This window comes from Chiloscyllium punctatum, chromosome 8 (genome assembly GCF_047496795.1).
Source record: "Chiloscyllium punctatum isolate Juve2018m chromosome 8, sChiPun1.3, whole genome shotgun sequence".
Classification (NCBI taxonomy): Eukaryota; Metazoa; Chordata; class Chondrichthyes; order Orectolobiformes; family Hemiscylliidae; genus Chiloscyllium; species Chiloscyllium punctatum.
This window is the reverse complement of record NC_092746.1, coordinates 128979824-129003118: the sequence shown is the minus strand read 5'-3', so window position 1 is coordinate 129003118 and position 23295 is coordinate 128979824. Positions and strand designations below refer to the sequence as shown.

The 23295-nt window shown below is 41.9% G+C and overlaps 1 protein-coding gene across 2 annotated transcripts in view; it reads left to right on the top strand.

Annotated features, from left to right (window-relative positions):
* Positions 1-1712: 1712 nt before the first annotated feature.
* The window catches only part of zftraf1 (zinc finger TRAF-type containing 1), a 139674-nt gene continuing 118091 nt past the window's right edge, over positions 1713-23295 (top strand). For both annotated transcript variants that reach the window (XM_072576482.1, XM_072576481.1), the window contains exon 1: positions 1713-2387. In XM_072576482.1, the coding sequence (XP_072432583.1) occupies positions 1992-2387 (396 nt within the window). In that variant the 5' untranslated portion in view covers positions 1713-1991. The remainder of the gene's footprint in view (positions 2388-23295) is intronic.

The following is a 23295-nucleotide window of genomic DNA, read 5'->3' as shown; positions in this document are numbered from 1 at the left end:
AAGAAGTTTGACATCATCCAGGACCACATCCACAAGCATCCACTACCACCATAACCTATGCTCAGTAACAGCAGTGTGTACCATCTACAAGCTGCACCGCAGACATTTACCAAGGGCTGTTAGACAGCACCGTCCAAATCCACAAGCACTTCCATTTAGAAGGACAGGGGCAGCAGATACATGGGAACACTATCACCTGCAAGTTTCCCTCCGAGCCACTCACCATCCTGACTTGGAAATATATTTCAGTTTGTTCACTGTCACTGGGTCAAAGTCCTGCGATTCCCTTCCTAAGGGCATTGTGGGTCAAACCAAAGCACATGGACTGCAGAGGTTCAAGAAGGCAGCTCACCACCACCTTCTCAAAGACAAATTGGGATGGTCAATATATACTGGCCCATGAATGAATTAAAAAGTTCCGGTATCATCCTGGAATAAAAAGTAATAATGATAGGAGTATTCTGCAGGTCAGGCAGCATCATTGGAGAGTGAAAATCTGTGAATACTACAGGTTGATGACCTGTAGTTAGACTCCCGATATCTGCAGGATACTGTCTCTGTTTTAGTATCTGCTTAAGTGACTCAATATCAAATTTTGTTTATGAATTGCTCCTGTAATACCTCATGAGAAGGTTTATGATATTAACAATGCCATATAAATTGTTGTGGGTCAGATGTGCCCAGGTGATAAAGAACAAACTGACCATCCTTAAATATTCACTTTTAAATCATGGAAATAAAGTTAATGTTTGGAAAACACACAACTTGTCATGCATTAAGAAAATCAGAAAAAGGAATGGGAGTAGGTAATTGGCTGTTGAGATGCTCCAAATCCTGTCTTTCATCACCAACCATGGCAGATTATTTATCTGAATTCTCTTTCCTACCTTCTTTTCATGACTTCATCTGATGAAGAGGCTATACTCCAAAAGCTTTGTGATTTCAAATAAGCCTGTTGGACTATAACCTGGTGACATGTGACTTCTGACTAAAAAAAATCGATTGAGGATGGAGCAGTGGGATTTGAACCTGGGCCTCAGTGCTCAGAAGTAGGGGCACTACCACTGTGCCACACAAAACCTCTGTAGTAAATAGGTCCTCTTAGTTGAGTAAATGGGAACACCTTCTTCCTCAACATTGGACACTACTGTTTTACCCTCAGAGACTATTATAATAAATTGGGTCCTCTCCTGTTAAATGAATGGGACCACATTCCTCCTGAACATGGGGCACTACCACTGTACCCCTGGAACCCATTATAATAATTTAAGCCCACTCCTGTTGAGTCAATGATGTGGAGGTGTCAGTGTTGGATTGGGGTGGACAAAATTAAAAGTCACCCTTCCTCCTGAACATGGGACACTAACATTGAACCCCAGAGTCTATTATAGTAATTTGAGCCAACTCTTGTTGAATGAATGGGAACACCTTCCTCCTGAGTATGGGACACTACCACTGTACCCTAAACTCCCATTGCGGTGTACAGTAAACAGGGTCCTCTCCTCTTCAATGAATGGGGGAATGGGAAGGGGCGGAGACACTAAAATGCTTGCGTACGTCTCCACCAATCAGAGATTGCGATCGATGCGGACTAATCAGAGAGCGACATTTCGGGGGGTGGGTCCCTACGGCCCGCTAAGCCGGCCGCGATTGGTCAGGTGGAGTAAGGCGCGCTCTGATTGGAGGGGGCGCGCGTCACAGAAGGAGGAGACGAAAAGAAGAAGAAAAACAAAGATGGCGGCGCGGGGCTGCGGTTTTCTCATCGACCCAGCGGCCGGTTTCTGACGGAAGGAGGGGCGACACACAGGCATCGTTTACCTCAGAAAATATCTTTAAAATACATTTCTAATTAAAGTCGTAACTTCTGAAACAAAAGTTGTGAAAAGGAGAAAATAGTCACCCGTCGCGTTTATTGTTTTTTTTTGTATAATTTTCGGGGTCCGGGAAGGGGGAGGTGACGGTTACCGGGTGAACGTGAAAACAAATTAAAAATGTCGGCGGTGGAGGAGAGAGAGCCGGCGCCCGCGGCTTCTTCAGCGGCGGGAGGTGGAGGAGCGGCGGCAGCGGCGATGATGATGGCGGCGGCAGCGGCGGCGGCTGCTTCCTCGGGCCCCTCCGACCCCCTGCACCCGGCGGCGGCGGCGGCGGCCGGAGCCCAGGAGCTGAACAACCACCCGGAGCTGGAGGAAGGTCCGAGCTCCAAGAAGCGGGCCCGGCTGGAGGCCGAGTCGGCGGCCGGCTCCGGCTCGGGTTCGGGCTCGGCGGCCGCGGGCGGTGGAGCGGCGGCGGGGGGCAAGGCCGGCGCGGAGCACAAGCTGGAGGAGAGGCTGTACTCGGTGCTGTGCTGTACCGTGTGCCTGGACCTTCCCAAAGCTTCAGTCTACCAGGTACCGGGCTGGGCTGGGCAGGGCTGAGGGGGAACCCGGGGGCCAAGGCGGCTCACCATTAGCCTGGAGCCGCAATCTCTCCCACTCCTGAAACAAACGTAATTTCTATTAAAATCATCATCTAATTCTCCATACGCCTTTTTATAATCCCATCCTCACCCATGTAGGAGGACACGCTGTACCATCTGACTAGATTGATACGGTATTGAATTGTGTATAATATATAGATATTTCTTTTTAAAAATATACAATGTTATTTAATACGTATTAGATATAAAATATTGTCATCATGGGATTTGCAGCACTTCACAGAGCACTGTAGAAGGTCATTGGCAATATTGTGTGCGAGAGCCTGTCTAAGTCTCTATGTGGTTATGTTTTATAAATGTGATTTGAGGTAATCACATGTAAAATGTGGTCACATACAGTCATTGGTTAGAATTTTTATGTATATGCGTGTGTATAGAAGTGTTATTTGGATCCTGGGGGTTTTGTCTTGCCCAGTGGTAGTTTGGCTGTGGAGGGAGGGGAGTTGGGGTACTCATAAATCTTTCTACCAAATCAGGCATCTTCTTTGCGATTGTCATCTTCTAAAGAGTCAACCTACCCAGCATTTAAATGGAATTGTGCATATGTATGGTAGTGCCTGAATGCTGAAAATTCTCGAGTGAATTTCCTATTCTTCATACATGGCAAATTGGAGTTGTTTGATTTTTTTTTCCTTGGAAGTGTTTTGGAAAGTAGTCTGGTCATGACATCAGAGGAGGCAGACATGTTAGTGTTACTGTTTTATGTCGCTTTCACTGCCAGTCATGATATTGGATCCAGGCATGATAAAGGTCGAAACAAAAGTAAGACATGTCAACTGCATTCAACCATATATTCTTTTGGTGGGTGAGAGAAGCCATTAACAAGTATTTTAATCTGGGTTTCTGAAGCTTTATGACCTTTACTGTAACCCTTTTTAATCGTACTATCTTGTAACTTATTCACAACCATCCTATTCATCCAAAATAATTCATGTTTTAGCTGAATTTGCTGAAAAGGCAGATGTCTGTTTCCTAATGTGTATTGGGTGTACAGTAGTCATCATAATAGACATCACATTTACATAAGTGCCCACTAAAATACAGCTGCTGTTTCTCTACTTATATGGATGTTCACAGTTTCCTTAATTAGATATTGATTCAGGGGCTTGGTGGTGATGGGGGATCTATCCTTGACTGTGAACAAAGTCACAGGCACAAAGCATTAGACTTTTAAATGTGTTCCAGTAGATTGCAAGGTTGGTTTCAAGACAGAAAAAAATTATTCCATGTCCCCAAAATAAGTGGGAAAGAAATGTGAATTAAGAGTGCTTGCTCTTGTTTGCTGAGGTGGTCGCTTCATCAGTACCTCTTGATTTCGATCCTAACTGCAGCAATTCTGAAGCAACACTGCATCAGACATTCAAAACACTTCATTATGTGCCGTATTATTAACCCTTCTCCATATTGGCTATATTTCAACAAAGCCCCATACCATCAAGATTGCAGTTAGTAAGTTTCTACAGATCTTTAGTTTAAAAATGAATGTATTATGTAGATCTTAAAATTTGTTCCATTTGATCATTTCAGCAGAAAAAATGCATCTCCAGTTTTATCATTTGCTTTGTTTCTTTTTCCTCTCCTGGCAATCTTAAGCGTTCAAAGTGTTAAATTGTAATGGCAATGGAGGCAGGCCTGTTGTGCCTGTCTGAATTCACAGGAAACAGGAGGTGGAGTGGAGATGGTAATGAAAATAACTATTATTGTATTAAAAGCAAACACATATCCTCCACATTGCAGTTAGGAAGACATTCTCTGTGTGAAACGTTTCAGAGATTGATGAAACCAAATATAGTAATATCATTGAAAAATTGGGAAGTGCGTGCTTGCTTTCTAGAGGTTTGCTCAAGGCTTGTATCTATTAACATAAATGGTACCTACTGTATGGGGGAGTATGGTTTACATTAAAACTGGAGGATCATATCGGTGTTTGTTTATATTTAGCAGTTGTGGTTGGTAAAGTACACTCTCTGGAGGAGGACCTTCGATGATGTTGCATTTCTTGCCTTCAGCCCATCCCCCATTTGTTATCTCTCATATTGACTTTAAATTTTTTTGGTTAAATTTAATTTCTTTTTATTCAGACTTGGTGTTCACTGTGTGCTATTAATTTGTTTGTTGGATTATTGTAAGACAAAATTAATAGTATAATTTTAATTTCTGATGTCAGAGTTTGACATTGTGCATGTGTGAATACCAGTAAGTTGTGAAAATAAATCAAGAATTTGTGCTTTTTTAAAAAAAGCACTTCATTGATATTAGTGGCATTATCTCACTTGAGGGTGATGATTCAAGTCTGACCAGCGAACAGTTTCATGCAGTCACCCAATTTACTTAAACTCTTTAGAGTTTAAAATATTTGAGAAAATAACTCTGGCAGGCTAAGATTTATGTAACCCAAAATATAGTTGCTAAATATGTGTGTTCTTACCTTTGTTGCTCTATATTTTTCAGGTGTACCTCTGACAGATGTCAGTAGTTTTGTTTACTTTAAAAATAATCAAGAAAATGTGTTTTATCTGAGTTGTACTTGTATCTGATTTTCTCCCCTCTTCTCTTTCCCAGTTCTTTTGGAAATAAGAAACATCTCTTTCTTCCACTAGAAAATGATCTTACAGTTGGTGCTGTCTGAAGTGTTATGCCACACCATGTCTTTGCCCATCTTAAGAATCCTTTCAACCTGTTTTTTGTGGCGATGGTGGAGGTGACAAAAAGCAATCATGCCCCATTTCTCCTCCTATCAAACATTTTGTCATATTGTCTATGTTACTAGCACCTGTGTTCACTTGGTTTTCTAAATGAAATTTGGCCATTGAGTTTAACAGGATAAATCTTTTTCTATGGTTAGCTGTTTGCACTAACTGTAATTATCCACCAATATGCTGTCTTTTGTTCTACCAAAAATAGAAACAATAATCTCAGAGCCATAGAGATGTACAGCACGGAAACAGACCCTTAGATCCAACTCTCATCCATGCTGACCAGATATCCTAAATAAATCTAGGCTATGTGAAAAAGTTGCCCCTTAGAGCCCTTTTAAATCTTTCCCCTCACTGTAAGAGCCACTATGCTGCCAGTTTTTGTACATCTAAAAATAAAATGGGCTGCATATTTAAGGAGAGGAAGCACTTAGAGGTTAGTGAATCAGTAGAATTCTTTGCCACAGGGGGATGGCAAGGCTAGGTTGTTAAGTACATTCACAGTGAGAGAGATTTTTAAATCACTAAGGGAATCGAGGGTTACACACAAAAGACAAGGAAGTGGAGTTGAGGATCGTCAAATCAGCCAAGGTCTCAGTTAATGGCAGAGCACATTCAATTGGCTAAATGGCCTACTTCTGCTCCTACGCCTTATGGTGTCATGCAATTATTGATTGTGGAGCAGAAACAAATTGACAGTCCTGGGATTAACTGTGAGCTTCGAGGTCCAATCTCTACCACCATTGGGGCCTGCAAAACAAAGGACAATTTTTGTGTTGTTTTGTGCCTATACTCCAGTGGAAATTAATTCTACTATTCTCCCAACTGGCCTTTACTCTCTTTCAAATCACTGAGTTTTCACTCCAGTTAGCAAAGTATAAAAATTAGGCCACATTACGAAAATGTTGGGCAGCATTGCTTCTGACTGTCCAACCAGTAAAAGTAAGTTTCCCTTCTTCATCTTTATCTGTACCCCTTAATTTTTTTTTGTAATTTTGGATTAAGTCACTAACATGGTGAAAAACAATACTATTTTGGTAGATGTACACGGTTTTCCAGGAACTGATTAGCTCAGTTGGCTGGGTGATTGGTTTGCAATGCAGTTTTGCTTCAATTCCCTTAACAGCTGATGTTACCATGAAGGACAGTCTTTCTCAACCTCTTCCCCTCACCTGAGGCATGATGACTCTCAGGTTAACCACCACTAATCATCTCTCTGTGATGAGAGTGCAGCTTTATGATCCTCTGCAACTGTGGTGACCTTGCTGTATTGGCTGAAGAGAGAATATATCTGTCCAAAACATGGTGCCCAGCATAACTCTCAATGCTTTGTCATCCAACCAGGGCTTTGTATGCCTAAAGATGATTCCACCTTATATATTCTAGTCCATAAATGTAAATGCCAGTACTTGTTAGCCAATTTACTTTCTACATCTGTGTTTATATTGAACTTGGAATGTGGAAAATCATCCCAAGGAACTTCACATGATTATAGTTGACTGAAGCTACAAGAGGAGGCATTACATGGCTGTTTGAGAGTGAAAACTTGAGTGGAAAGAATGTAGAGTGATGAGAAAAGTCAAACTGACAGATTGTAGCCACAGACTTTATCAGTCTGTCTTGATTGAATGGTGCCTCTTCAAAAGCACCTCCAAGCCATGAACTCAACCACCAAGAACTGATACGTGTGAACACAGCATTCTGACTGCGAAATATATTGCATTGTTTCTTTGTTATTGGCCAAAGTCCTGGAACACACTCCTGAACATTGCTGCAGATCACATCATATTTGTAAGAAGCAGCTCACCACCACTTTTTCGAGGACAGTTCAGGAAGAGTTGTTGACATCGCCAATGATATTCACATCTCGCAAAATAATAAGCAAAGAGCACGCTGTATTGGGGGCATTATATTAGCATGGATAGAGATTGGCTAACTAATAGATACAGTTGGAATAAGGGACAGGTTCAGGATGGCAACTTGTCACTAATGGTGTGCCACAGGGATCAGTGCTGGGGCCAAAATTATTTACAAGATGTATATGAATTACTTGGATAAGTAAAGTGAGCCTACTATTACTAAGTTTTCGGAAGTGACAGTTGATGTGAAGGCAGGTGGTGAGGATGACATGAAGTATCTACAGAGGGATATAGACAAGTTAAGCAAATGAGCAAAAACTTGCCAGATGGCGCATAATGTGGGAAAATAAGGTGCACTTTGGCAGGAGGAGAAGGGCTGAATATTAAATGGAGAAAACTGCAGAATAAAGGAACTTGGAAGCCCTCATCCATGAATCTCTTCATCCAAGTTCACTGAGTAATAAGCTTTTCCTGAAGAAGGGCTTATGCCTGAAACGTCGATTCTCCTCCTCGGATGCTGCCTGGCCTGCTGTGTTTTTCAACTCTGGTCTCCTGCTTCTGCAGTCCTTACTTTCCTCTCAATGAATAATAAGGAAGGCAAATGGGAGGTTGGTCTCTATTTCAAAGGGAATAGAGTATAAAAGTAGGGAAGTTCTAGTGAACATATGTAAGGCATCAATCAGGCTGCAACTGAATACTGAGCACAGTTTTTTGGCCCTTTACCTAAGGGAAGATATACTGGCATTGGAGGCAGTCCAGAAAAGGTTGACCAGATTGAGATCAGGTATGGATAAAAATGTCTTATGAGGAGAAGTGAATAAGTTGGGCCTGTGATTATTAGAAGAATTAGAAGTAACCTTATTGTCAAAAAACAAGATTGAGGAGACTTGACAGGCTGGATGTTGAAAAGTTTACTCTTGTGGGTGAGTCTAGGACCAGAAGGAATAACCTCCAAATAAAGGATAGCATGTTTAGGACAGATAGGAATTTCTCCAGAGGGCAATACATCTGTGGAACTTGTTACTACAAAGGGCTGTTGAGTCTAGGTTGTTAAGTACTTTCTAGGCTAAGATAGGTTTTTAATCAGTAAGGGAATTGAGGATTATGGGGAAATGGCAGGAAAGTGGAGTTGGTGTTGACCAAAACAGTTACGATCTGAATAAATGGCAGAATCCAGCCAATGGGCTGAATGGAATAGTAAGTAATAAAAGGGAAAAGGATACAACTGGCAACTATAGGCCAGTCAGTGTTGGGAAACTTAGAGATTGTAGGGAGTTGGTGCCATTTTGGCATTGTTACTGGATTTGACATCTGGAGTTTCATATTGATGTTGCTATAGCCTTGATGCAATTTGAATCAGTTAATATGTCTGGAATATAAAGCTTATTGCTGCTTATGACAATTGATAAGATCACCAATCTTGTTCATTCATTACCTTTTTAATGAAGGAAGTCTTTCATCCTTATCCAGTCACTCTTGATCCGCAGTAATGTGGTTTACTCTTAACTGCCTTGTGAAATGGCACTTGGTTTTTCTGGGAGATGAAGTGCTACCTCTCATGAGTGAATAAAGGAAAATATTCAGGACAAAGTTGTCACTAAACGGAAGATTGTAATCTGGTGATATTATCACTGGTTGACTAACCTAGAGATTTAGGTTTTGAGAACAAAAATTCAAATCCCATCATGGTTGCTTGTGGAATTTATGTTCAACTAGTAAATAGATCTGGAAGTGAAAGTTTGTTTCAGTACTGACAACCAGGAAACTATTAATGACTAAAACAATGAACTGCAGGTATTGGAGATCCGAAACAAAAGGCAAAGTTGCTGGGGAAATGCAGCAATTCTGGTAACATCTGTGAGTTGAGGTGCTGCATTTTGGTAGGGCAAATCAGGCAGGGTGCACACACTTAATGGTGAAGTCCTAGGGAATGTTGTCCAACAATTGAGCAGCACGGTGGCACAGTGGTTAGCACTGCTGCCTCACAGCGCCAGAGACCCAGGTTCAATTCCCATCTCAGGCTACTGATTGTGTGGAGTTTGCACGTTCTCCCCGTGGCTGCGTGGGTTTCCTCTGGGTGTTCCGGTTTCCTCCCACAGTCCAAAGATGTGCAGGTAAGGTGAATTGGCCATGCTAAATTGCCCGTAGTGTTAGGCGAAGGGGTAAATGTAGGGGTATGGGTGGGTTGCGCTTCGGCGGGTCAGTGTGGACTTGTTGGACTGAAGGGCCTGTTTCCACACTGTAATGTAATCTGATCTAATCTAAAAAAGACCTTGGACTGCAGGTTCATAGTTCCTTGAAAGTAGAGTCGCAGGTAGACAAGCTAGTGAAGAAGACATTTGATATGCTTGCCTTTATTGGTCAAAGCATTGTGCATTTATTGGGAGTTGGGAGCTCTTTTTGTGGCTGAACAGGATATTGGTTAGGCCACTTCTGGAATACTGTGTTCAGTTCTGGCTTACCTGCTTTCGGAAAGCTGTTGTGAAACTTGAAAGGGTTCAGAAAAGATTTGCAAGGATGTTGCCAGGGTGTGGGTGGAGGTGGTGATTTGAGCTATAGGGAGAGGCTGAATAGACTGGGGTTAATTTTCCTATGGCATCGGAGGCTGAGGGATGACCTTATAGATGTTTATAAAATCATGATGGCTATGATTAGGGTGACTATCCAAGGTCTTTTCCCAAGGGTAGGGGAGGCCAAACCTAAAGGGCATAGATTTAAGGTGAGAGGGGAAAGATTTAGAAGGGTCCTAAGGGGTAACTTTTCATGCAGAGGGCGGTGTGTATGGAATGAGGAAGTGGCGGAGGCTGGTACAATGCCAACATGTAAAAGGCATCAGGATGGGGTCTATGAATAGATAGGGTGTAGAGGGGTATGGGCCAAATGCTAGCAAATGTGACTAAATTAATTTGGGCTATCTGGTTGGCATGGATAAGTTGGACAGCAGGGTCTGTTTCCACGCTGTACATTTTCTATGACTGTCAATGAGGCCCAAATTTGGTGAAGTGGCAAGTTCTTAGTTTTTGGGCTCAAGGAGGTTAGCGGTGAGGCCATGAAGAAATTTGAATAGTGACGTGAATTTTAAATTTGACACTTTGAACAGGGAATTAAAGTGTGACCTGGAGCTCGATGTTAATAATTAAGTAGGACAAGTGGCCATAATGCTGTCACCCCTGTCATCTGCTTTCATGAGCTCACCTCTGCACCAGATCTTCGCAATTGTCTTGCATATTTTGAACATAGGCCAATATTTTGAACAGCTGTTTCTTTATTTCAGAATACTGTAGCAGCAACTGTTCATGTAACATTCCATTCAAATGTCGAGATCAGCTCATTGTTTGAAGCCTCTGCTTCATTCAAATTAAGGTTCTTCTCTCTTCCTCTCTCCACTTTATTTCTTTCCAGTAATTAGATTAGAAGGAAAACTGGAGTAATGATTGCTGAAACAGTTACAAATTCACATGTTTTCAATGCAATTTGCATCTAGCAGGCAATGAATTCCTTTGTGAGTAAAGGTGTTTTTATTTTTGCATATTGGGCTTTTTGTTCTGCCATAATATGTAAAGGTGTTAGAATTTTTTTTTGAGGATGTCACCAGTGTTTGTGGCATCGCAGTGATTGCCACTTTTGAATAAATGCACAATGATAGGAAATGAAGAGGCAGACCTTTAACAGATGAGCTTTCTTTTTTCCACGACTTCTATGATTTGGGTAAACCTAAGATAAATCTAGAAGTGGAGTTGGTGAACAAAACAGCAATTTGTTATAGGAGAAAGTGAGGACTGCAGATGCTGGAGACCAGAGTTGAAAAATGTGGTGCTGGAAAAACACAGCAGGCCAGGCAGCATCCGAGGAGCAGGAGAATCGACGTTTCGGGCATAAGCCCTTCTTCAGGAATGAGGCTGGTGTGCCAGGAGGGCTGAGGTAAAAGGTTGGGGGGAGGGGTGCTGGGAATAAGATAGGTGGAAGGAGGTGAGGGTGATAGGCCAGAGAGGGGATGGGGGCGGAGAGGTCGGGAAGATTGCAGGTCAAGAGGGCAGTGCTGAATCCGGGGGTTGGGACTGAGATAAGGTTGAGGGAGGGGAAATAAAGCTGGAGAAATCTACATTCATTCCATGTGGTTGGAGGGTTCCTAGGTGGAAGATGATGCACTCTTCCTCCAGGCGTCGTGTGGTCAGGGTCTGGCGATGGAGGCAGCCAAGGACCTGCATGTCCTTGGCGGAGTGGGAGGGGGAGTTAGTGTTCAGCCAGTTGGGTTGGTTGGTGTGGGTGTCCCAGAGGTGTTCCCTGAAACGTTCCGCAAGTCGGCGGCCTGTCTCCCCAGTGTAGAAGAGGCCACATCGGGTGCAGCGGATACAGTAAATGATGTGTGTGGAGGTACAGGTGAATTTGCGACGGATATGGAAGGATCCATTGGGGCCTTGGGGGGGGGAGGTGTGGGTGCAAGTTTTGCACTTTGTGGTTGCAGGGAAAGGTGCCAGGAGTGGAGGTTGGGTTGGTGGGGGATGTGAACCTGACAAGGGAGTCGCGGAGGGAGTGGTCTCTCCGGAATGCTGATAGGCGTGGGGAGGGAAATATATCCCTAGTGGTAGGGTCTGTTTTTGAGGTGGTGGAAATGACGGAGGATGATACGATATATCCGGAGGTTGGTGGGGTGGAAGGTGAGGACCAGTGGGGTTCTGTCCTGGTGGCGATTGGAGGGGCGGGGTTCAAGGGCGGAGGTGCAGGAAGTGGAAGAGATGCAGTGGAGAGCATCGTCGACCACATCTGAGGGGAAATTGGGGTCTTTGAAGGAGGAGGCCATTTGGGTTGTTTGGTAGTGGAATTGGTCCTCCTGGGTGCAGATGCGGCGGAGACGAAGGAATTGGGAATCTGGGATGGCGTTTTTACAGGGGGCAGGTTGGGAGGGGTGTAATCTTGGTAGCTGTGGGAGTCGGTTGGTTTGTAGTTTATATTCAGCAAATGGCGATAGTGAGGACTGCAGGTGTTGATGAAAATGACAGCAAGTCAAGCAGCATCAGAAGAGCAGGAGAGTTGGCGTTTTGGGCAGGTGAGAGCAGAGTAGTGTTACGATTGGACTAGACACCCAAGTAATATCCTGGGAAAGAGAGTTTGAATCCTGCCAGAGCAGATAACGGAATTTGAATTCAATAAGAATTTGGAATGAAGAAACTGTGAGGGCCATGAATCCATTGTTGATTGTTGGGGGTGGAGGGGGTGCGTGGAAGAACCATCTAGTTCCTTTAATGTCCTTTAGGGAAGGAAACTGCCATTCTTCCCTGGTCTACATCTGACTCCAGACCCCACAGCAACTTAATTTTTTTTTGTCTTTTATCATGAATATTAATTTGAAATCAGCATTTGTTGTCTATTCCTGATTGTCCTTGAACTGGGTGGCTTGCTTGCCTATTTCAGAAGGCAGTTAAGAGTCATATACATTGCTGTTAGTCTGGAGTCATGCTAGACTAGATAGATGTCAGGTTCCCTTCCTTCATGCGCATTAGTGAATCAATAGTTTATCTTTTAAATGCAGATTTTATGAATTGGATTTAAATTCTGCCTGTTGTTGTAATGGGATTTAAATCCATGTCCCCTCACCATTGGCCTGAGCCTCTGGTTTTCTCATCCACTAACATTACTATGACAACACCACCTCCAGATATTCAAGTTACTATCAATTTTGCCCTGGTTATCATTTTAAATCAGAGGTTATAATGAATTGGTACAATTACTTAGACGACCTGACCTCTGCCAGCGATATTTTGAAATTTCAGATTGTGTTATGCCCAAGCGTACAGTTCTGGTTGCTACACTCTCCAAAGCATCCACGTCCTTTTGGTAGGGTGCAGAGGAGGTTCACCCAGGATGTTGCCTGGTATGGAGGGTGCTAGCTATGAGGAGAGGTTGAGTAGATTAGGATTATTTTCATTAGAAAGGAGGAGGTTGACAGGGACCTAATTGAGGCCTACAAGATCATGAGAGGTGTAAACAGGGTGGATTACAAGAAGCTTTTTCCCAGAGTGAAGGACTCAATTACTAGGGGTCACGAGTTCAAAGTGAGAGGGGAAGAGTTTAGAGGGGGGGGGGGGGGATAATGTGTGGAAAGTTCTTCATGCAGAGGGTTGTGGGTGCCTGGAATGCGTCCTCAGCAGAGGCAGTAAGGGTAGGAACAAATAAAATTACTTAAGATGTATCTCAACAGATACATGAATGAGATTCAGATCCTTACAAAATAGGCAGCAGGTGTATATAGAGGAGGTCTGCATCGGTGCAGGCTTGGAGAGCCGAAGGGCCTGTTCCTGTGCTGTAATGTTCTTTGTTCAAGCCTCAAAACGAATGGCTGGCAGGTTTTTCAATTTTGAGCAGCAACACAAGTGTTAGTTTTTAGCAGGAATTGTTAATGCCAAATGGGGAATGTTGACTGACTGACTTTTCCCCCCTCTCCAATTTTAGCAACCCTATTACTGTCCATTAACCCTTGTGTTATCCACAAGATTCTTGGCCCAGTCTCTGCAACATTTCATTTACTAAGCTAATAATTTCCTTTTACTTGGAAACCAGATCATTACTGTTACATAGTTAGAGAACGATTCATCACATAATGCAACTCATAGGCAAGTGAATTGCACATGGCAGTGGCACCTTAAACAGTCCAAGGAAATGAAAGCTCTGAAGACTGTGTTATAGTTACTGCTGGCTGTACTCTACTTTTTATTGAATAAAGATCAGCAGACATGTTGCATGCTGCTGTAACAGCTTCAAACCTTTAGCCACGAAACTCTAGGAGTTGGATTGAATGCTCAAACTGGCATTCAGGTCTCGAGGAGCAGGAAATTATTTTGTCGTCTGATTCTATTCAGAGGATAGAATTTCAATAAAAACCAATGCTGAGCCATCACTACTCCTTCTGAGAATGATATAATCAATAATGCAGCGCTGTCAACTTTCTCTGCATTCAGACCATAGAAAACATTTAAAATAGTAACCATCAGATGTTATGATCAGTCTAATGTCCGGTAACTTCTCTCTTTCTGTCACTCTTCATTCTCGTTGAAGCACAGAAGCTGTCTTAAATACTTTCCCACACGTTTGCTTCTTTTCACTTGACACCACTCTGAGAAATGCCTTTTAACATCCAATTCTTGGACTAAATGTTTTGTCACCTCTTTGAGTCTCCATGTGTGCCTTGGTACCAAATTATGTTTGAGAACCTTGTCCAAGTACTCTACGATATTTTTCAAGCCTTTTAAATGAGGTCATAATGGGAAACATTTGGGAAACTCCATAATAAATGTTATAAATCCTTGACCATCCCAAATAGGAAAAACGTATTGGAAGTTTCACAATTCCTTCAAGCTTTGAGAATAGAAATAACATTGTTTCACCTTAAGAGGGATAATTCAATAGCGAATAACACTATGGAGAACAAGAGCACAAAAGATATTCAACATGCAGTAAAGAAAGCTAATCTATCTGTAAAAATGAGCACAACATCAAACTAAGTGGCTCTCAGGCATCATGTGATTGTCCTTGTTGATTTGCTATCAGACAAAAAGACAGGCACTTTTTTTTCTTTCAGATGATGTAGGTTTTGCTGACTGGGCCAGCATTTATTGCCCTTGAAAAGATGCTCCTCTTGAACTGCTACAGTCCATTAACAGTAGAGAGAGGAAGTTCTTGGACTTTGCACCAGTGAAGGAATGCAGAATGTTTCTAAGTTAGGATGGTGAGTGGCATGGAAGAGAACTTGCAAGTCATTGATTTTTATGTGCCTGCTGGTCTTTACCTTTTAGGTTGCAGACACTGTGGGTTTGAAAGGTACTAAGGACCTTAGTGAATTTCTGCAGTGTTTCTTAGATTAATACAGATCAGGAACGGGCTTTTCAGCCCACAGTGCTGTGCCAAACATGATGCTAAATTAAACTAATCCCTTCTGCCTGCACTTGGTCCATATCTCTCCATTCCTTGCATCTTGTCGGGTAGTTGTTAGATATTGTTATGCATCATTAGTGAGGGAATGTTTGTGGATATAGTGAAATCAAGTGAGCTGCTTTGTCCTGAATGGTGAATGGCTTCTGGAGTGTTTCTAGAGTTGCATTCATCCAGGTGTCGTCCCATTTCCTCCCTTAGTCGAAGCAAAACGCTCAGAGACACAGTATAGTTTTACCTCCATCTTTATTCCGGGCACAAGAGGGAGAGAGAGAACGCCCATGGGACATGCGTTCCCGGTCTTATCTGGAATAACAGTTTCTTGATTAATTATATAGTCATTTTACAGGGAGGAGCATCTAGATAAGGCAACGTACATTCTAATTGGGTGACCATTACAATCAGTGAGCATCAACAGTTAAAATTAAGCAATCTGCTGTTACACAATGGATGTTCTTAACCTTAACTGGCTTCACCTATTGAATACTTTTCACCTTGTTAAACTGACCATACGTACTGAATGCTTTTAATGTTGTTAAATGGCTTCACATAGTGAATGCTTTTCCACCTTGTTAACTCATTGCCCTTGCCTCCAGCATCCCATTGTTAACTTCAAGTTCATATCTGAGTCATGCTCAGCTGAACCTCTTGATTCACAAAACTTAACTCTTCCCCTGCCTGTTTATACCTGATTTATACATTCTCACAGGCAATAGTTCATCACACCCTTGACTTGTGGCTTGTAGGGGCAGTCAGGAGTTGTTATTGCAGCCTTTCACCTGCTCTTAGCCACAGTATTCATTTGGCCAGTCCAGTTACGGTTCTGGTCAATGTTGACCATCCCAGGGCATTGACACTGGAGAATTCAGTGATTGTAACCCCATTGAATACTAAAGTCCAATGGTTAGATTCTTTTGTTGGAAGTTGTTGTTGCCTGGAACTTGTTTGGCAGTAGCATTGTTTGCTGGCTATCAGCTTAGCCATGATTATTGTCCAGGTCTTGCTGCATATGGACTGTTGCGCTCAGGTTTTTAGGAATGGTGCTGAACAGTGTGCTGTCATCGAGAATTCCCACTTTTGACCTTGTGATGGAGTGATGGTTATTTGATTTATTGTCATGTTCCTAAGTACAGTGAAAACTTTGAGTAATGCAGATAGATTATAGTGTGCTTAGATAGTGAGGTATACAGGTTACACTGCACAAGAGGTACGCAAAGCAGGATCAACATCGACAAAACTAATATTAATTGAAGTTAGTGTCCGTTCATCAGTCTAATAATGCAGGGAAAAGGCTGTCTTGAATCTAGTGCATGTGTTCATGTTTTTGTATTTTCTGCCTCTCAGCAGAAGTTGTAGGAAAGTATTACTGGGGTGGGAGGGTCTTTGCCTATCTGTGGCAGCGAGCCTTTTAAATGGAGTCCATGTAATGGGAGGTTGGCTTCCATAATGGTCTGGGCTGTACAAGCAGCCTTCTGTAGTTTCTTAAGGTCCTGGGTAGAGCCGTTGCCGTATTAGACTGTTATGCACCTGGGTAGTATGTTTTCTGTGGTGTATCCATCAAAGTTGTTGAGGGTCCTTATGGACATGCCAAATTTCCTAAGCCACCTGAGGAAGAAGAAGCTTTATTGTGCAGCCTTGACCATTGCATCTATATGGGAAGTCCAGGGTAGGTTGGTTATAGTCAGTCCTAAGAACTTGACACACTCGACCCCCTTGACCTCTGCTCTGTTGATTTAGGTGAGGATGTTTTCCTTTCCTTCAGAAGTCAATTGTTTTGCCGACATTGAGAGAGCTGATGTTATCATTGCATCATGATATCAAGGCCTCTATCTCCTTTCTGTATTCTGACTTACTGTTGTTTTGATATCCATCCTACCGCTATGGTGTCATCAGCAAACTTGTAGTACAGTAGAGGGGTGAGAATGCATTATTGGGGTGACTGCAGTGTTGAGGGTTATCATGGAAAAGGTGCAGTTGTCTATCTTCACTGATTGCAGTCTATGGGTCCGGAAGCTGAGGATCCAGTTGGAGAGTGGAGCTGAGTTTTGTGAATAGCTGGAGGAGATAATGGAGCAGTGGTTGATGAGTAGGTGTCCTCGTTATCCAGGTGTTCCAGAGATGAGTTCAGGGCTAAGAAAATGGTGTCTACTGTGGGCTTGTTACATCGGTATTGATTGAAGTAGCTGAAGAAGCTTAGGGTTAGGATACTGACCTGAGGAACTGAAATTCAGTTCTTACGTCCACGTTTGAACCCAAGATGTAGTGAGTTCTGGAGCTGAATAACTCTGAGCCCAAACTGAGTGTGTCATTAGGAACAGGAGTAGGCCACGGAAAGAACCACTGATTCTGAAAATCAGAAACAAAAAACAAAAATTGCTGGAAAAGCTCATCAGAACTGGTAACATTTCTGGAGACAAAGCAAAGTTAATGTTTCAAGTTTGGTGACCCTTCTTCAGAACTGATAGCTAAGAAAGGGTTGGTATTTATGCAGAAGGTGAAATGGAGTAAGGAGTAAATGAGGTGGAGAGAGAGGAAAACACATTGGCAAAGCAGTGAGTAAAGTTCAGCCTTGAATAAATGGCTGCTAATGGGACTTTTAGTAGTTTTAAAATGGGATTGTATCAGCCCGTGTAATGACAGGGCTGGAGAGTGGGGGTGAGGATCTGGGAGAAGGTGCTCAAGTTTGCTGTCTTCCTTCCTTAAAGATAATTAGTAAACTAGGTGGGCTTTTGGTGATTATCAATAATGGTTCTATTGTCATAATTTGGCTTATAATTTCAGACTTTGAGTTCATTTTGAATTATTTCTTGGATGTAACAATCCAGCTAACGGTGGGATTAATTCTGCATTCTTAGACATGCATGCCATCTTACTTGCTGACCCAGCTGTTCGATGTGTTGCGTAATGAACCACACCTGTGCTTGAGCTTGTTTTATTTGTGGTCACTCACTAATAGGCAATCCATTTGCATTAACACTTCAACTCTCTCTTCACTGTTGCAGGCTTTGTCCACGATAACTGAGAGCTCTCCTGGCACTTAGCCCTGGGTGATGTTTGATAGTGACTATTCTCAGACTGGTTGGAATGCAGTGGGTGTCCAAGGTTACAGGCTTTCATTGTGAATGACAGCAGCAAATACTTTATGACCTGCTGTCCCTTGATGTAGGCCCCTGGCAGGGTAACTGCACACTGAAAAGACTTTCGTTTGGTGTGTGCACCTATCTAGGTTTATTCAACTTTATACCAGATGATCAGTAGAAATTATTGCTGCCAATTTGATACAAGTTCCACTGACCACAGTAGTTCGAATTATACTAACAAAGTAGACAAGATGAATACTTATTATGAGCAAAGTGAGTCAGATTCTTGTTTGAACTAAATAAATAGGGTATGTTAGGGGATAGGAACAGGAGTTTTTACAGTACTTGCATCGGTGCCATTGTCGTTTGTTTTTCAGTTTAATGATGTTGGAAACACTGGAGCTACTATCTATATATTTAAGAATTGGTTGCGCACAAGCGAGTCAGTTGGTGGTGATGTTTCACATGTAGACCGTTGCTAGTAGTGCATTCACTTGGTACACAGCCTGGTACATCCTAAGCATCTTGTCGGAGATTGCGAAAACATTGTAAATGAGTTATTTCCTGGGTTCTGTTTTATCTGCTAAGCATATAGCCATTGTGGTTCTTTGACTTAAGTACAGTATTTTACCTTTCCTCATAACATGACAAGTTTAGTTCCATTACCTTTTTTGTGATGTGATACTGTTGAAGTAGGATATGCAATTCTGGGGTGTGATAGTAAAGGAGAGGGGTCAGAGGAGAGTTACTGCGATGTTACTCAAGTTGGAGACATTTAATTATGAAGAGAGATTGGATAGACTAGGACTGTCCTTAGAGTAGAGGAGACCGAGAGGAGTCATGATTTGAGATGTCAAAATTTATGAGAGACATAGATGGGAATATACTTTCCCCTTGGTGGAGAGTTCAGTGTCTAGGGATATTGATTGGGGCGGTAAGGTGGCTCAGTGGTTAGCACTGCTGCCTCGCAATGCCAAGGACCCAGGTTCAATTCCAGCCTTGGGTGACTGTGGAAATTGCACATTCTCCTTGTCTGCGTGCGTTTCCTCCAGGTGCTCCAGTTTCCTCCTACAGTCCAAAGATATGCATATTAGGTGAGTTGGCTATACTAAGTTGCTCATAGTGTTTAGGGATGTGTAGGAATGATGCATTAGTCAGGGGTAAATATAGGATGGGGGGGAATGGGTCTGGGTGGATTACTGTGAAGTGGATTTAGGTGGACTTGTTGGGCGGAAAGGCCTGTTTCCACACTAGGGATTCTATAATTGACATTTATCAGGAAGTTTGGAAGGGATGAGAGATAAAGTCTATCTTCTAAAGGTTGGTGGGAATCTGGAGCCTCATTGCCTCTAAGGGTAGAGACAGAAACTCTCATTTAAAAATTAAGATATGCACTTGCAGTGCCAAAACATAAAAGGCTATGAGCCAAGTAATGGGAAGTGAGGTTAGAGTAGTTAGGTGGTGGTTTTTGGCAGGCGCATATTCAATGGACTGAAGGGCCTTTCTCTGTGCACTCTAAAATGTGTAGTATCTAGTGCGAACGTTTATTGAACAAGACTGATTCTGTTTACGTAGAGTTTTTCTGTATTGTTTCCAGTCAGCAACTGTAGTTTGATGTAACCAATGTTTCTCATGCTAAAATATGTCACAAAATAAAGTAACTAACTGGATTTAGGTTTGCTTGCTGAGCTGGAAGGTTCATGTTCACATGTTCACATGTTCAATCACCATACTAAGTAACATTTTCAGTGTGCCTCCAGACGATTCCTGCTGATGAATTGCTGACGATTCCTGCTTTTATATGTTGTTGGGTTTCTTTGGGTTTGTGGTGTCATTTCCTGTTCTTTTTCTCTGGAGGTGGGGTAACTCGGGTCCAGGTCAATGTGTTTGTTAATGCGGTTCCAGTTGGAATGCCATGCTTCTAGGAATTCTTGTGCCTGTCTCTGTTTGGCTTGTTCTAGGAAGGATGTGTCCCTCGCCACTCTCCCCTACATCAAAGACATTTTGGAAATGACTGCCAGACTACTCGGACCCCTTGGTATCATGGTATCCCACAAACCCTACCACCACACTAAAACAGTAGCTAATGAAGTTGAAAGGCAACACATCCATCCTAGGAGAAGTCAAACAGAGACACGCATGAGAATTCGAGAAGCATGGCATTCCAACTGGAACTCTATCAACAACACATTGACTTGGACCAGATTTAACACCACTTGAGAAAAAGAACAGGAAATGACATCACCAACCCAAAGAAACCCAAACACATAAATAGAAAGCAGGAATCATCATTAATGCTTTGTCTAGAGGCTCTTTGAAGATTTTACCTAGTATGGTGTCGAAATGTCTGAACATGAAGGTTCCAGCTCAGCGAGCAAACCTACATTCAGAACCTCAACCTGAGCTACAAATCTTCTCAAAGCTCGCTAAAGTAATTTACCTTTACAGTCTGTTATATGGATATTTGTAAGTTGGTGCCCTGATGTCTGTTTGTGTTGGAATTGTGTGGCCATCACAGATGTGTCTCTTCAGTTTTCCAAGAACATCAGGATCTCTTCATGTTGGGGTGAAGAACTGCTGTCATGGGCCACACAATATTGCACACATGTTCAAAACGTCCTGCAGTTTAGTCTCTGCTGAGAAGATTATCAGAAAATTACAAAGTGAAATATTGTTTTCTGTCTAAAATGTTTTCTGACCTTCATATCATTCTCATGATATTGTACCAAGGATTTCCTGCTCCAAACAGATCTGGCGATATTTTCAGATCCCCATGTTCTTTAATTTTACATTTCGGATGTTATACGTAATGTAATACCTAGTTTACATTGCATTTCCCATTGTGATTTTTTAAAAAACATTCCAACGAGGAGTTAGAATATGGCATTTGAATTGTTTGAACTCTTGTTATCTCTGTCTCTTTTCACCCTCTTCCCCCATACTTAGATGTTTAAAAAGTCATGCAGAAATGTGCATCTCTGATTTCTAATACAATGCATTTTCCTTCACAGTAAAAGGAATTCTTTGAACATTTTTTCTTATTACAAATTCTAGTTGTTATACTGAAAAGTAGCTCTGCTGATGGGGCATAGCAACTGCAGCTACACTGTTACGTCGTTTAATTACTTGAACTTTGACACTACACTATACATGGAAGACCATTCTAGTCATTATTCATAGTGTGCAGAAATATTGCCTGAAACCAGGCCAGAACCAGTTTAAACTTATCTCCATCTTTAAAATAATGCCTTTAGGGTTAACCTTTTTTTGTTCCATTCATTGCTTTACCTCAATAAGATTCAACAATCCTGAGCTCTAATTGCATCCTTTATAAAATTGTTTCATTTTGCTTGCTGACTTCATTCTACCAAAATGTTACCTGTGTCTTGAACTTCTACAACCATAATTTTTAATCAAGCATTGATATTAGTGTCCTATTTCATGACCCCCTTCTCGCCTTTATTGGCTGCTTCTAATTGTAATTTTTGCACAGTCCCAGTGATCTCTGTCCACTTTCCATTTTTTACTAATTTGTCAGTTCATGCTTGTCCAGAAATCTTCGCCTCATATCCTAACTTGTACAATATTTTGTTCACTTGTTCCCATATGCTGGCTCATCTTTATTGAATTCCAGTTAGACTGCATCAAATTCATAATTCTAATCTATTTGTATATTTCTCTCTCTAGCCTAACCCACACCTAATTCTAAAGATGTCTGATGTCTGCTGTCTTAGTTTGGCTTTTTGTACATCCTAAATTTCCATCAACTCTCCTTTGGGAGTGTAATGTTCATCTGGAGTAGTCTCCCTAAATCTCTGCCTTTCTACCTCTTGCTCTTTTGTCATGTTGCTCCTTAATAACTAATCCTTGACAAAGATCTTGGTCTCCCTTTTGAATGGCATTATTGAATCTGCTTCCATCACTTTTTTTCAAATAGTGCATTCCAGATCAAACTTGGATGGTTGAGAACAAATGTTCTCATTCTCTTGTCTCTGATACTTTTACCGGTTATCTTCAATCTGTCTGCCCATGGTTGCAGATAATAAATTTTGGGATTTGTTCATGTTGCTTTCTCTGAGCTTATCAGCCATTTCTCAGAACGAGGTACTTTTAATCTATTTTTGACGTCTTCCTGAAGAAAAATCACCTTGTACTTTGGCTATTTATTATGTAGTTAATCATTTACTTTGATATTTGCTAGCGAATTTTAAAATATTCATTCTAGGAAGTGAAAATTACTGGCAAGGCTAGTATTTGCCACCCATCTTAAACTCTTTTCACGATGGCGAGTGTTGTGTTCTGGAACCTGTGTAGTTTGTTGTGTACATTCATATGTAAGAGGGAATTCTGGTGTTAACTTTTAGTTTTATTCTTTCATGCCTGCCAATGTTGCTTCCAAGGCCAAGTCAGGTGAAAATGACAGATTTCCTATCCTAACCAGCATAAGTGAACACAATTGATGATTTCATGGTCACCTTTGTGGAGTCAGCCTTTTATAATCTGAATTTATATTGAATTTAATGAATAAATTTAGTTTTATTATTTGAGGTGGGATTTGAACCCATTCTTTGATCTGATCCATTTGTTATGGAATTGCTTTGCTCTGTCCATTACTTCCTGTTTATGCTGTCTTGATATCCCAAGTAGCCCTGTATTTTAACTTGAGGTTGACACTTTCTCTCTCTCTCTCTCTCTCTCTCTCTCTCTCTCTCTCTCTCTCTCTCTCTCTGTATGCCCAGTGCTACTCCTGCACTCTTCATTGAACCAGTGTTTAATTTCCTTGACATGATGGAACTGGTAGAGTTGGAGATTACAGATTGTGATGCTGTATGATTCTGTTGCTACTGATGGCTCTCAGCACCTGAAGGATGCTTAATCTTGGGTTGCTCAATTTATTCAAAGTTATTTCACTTTAGCACACACTGCCATGTCACATGTTGGCTAGTATTCTCAATGTGGAGGTGAAACTGTTCAATTGTCACTGTCCACCGTTGTATGAACAAATGCAATTGTGACAGATTGGTGAGGAAGATCCATAAGAAATAGGAGCAAGAGTAGGCCAATCATGCATGCTCTACCATTTTTTTATTCACATGGTGGCCAGGATTTATTGCCTGTCCCGAGTTGCCTGGGTTCAGGGTATCTCATCTGGGCTACATCTCATCTGGGCAGAATCAAAAAGTTGGTAGTTTCCACGTTACTACCTGAGCTGCAAGTTAATTGGCACAGGGTTAACAAAATTATAAGAGCTAAACACC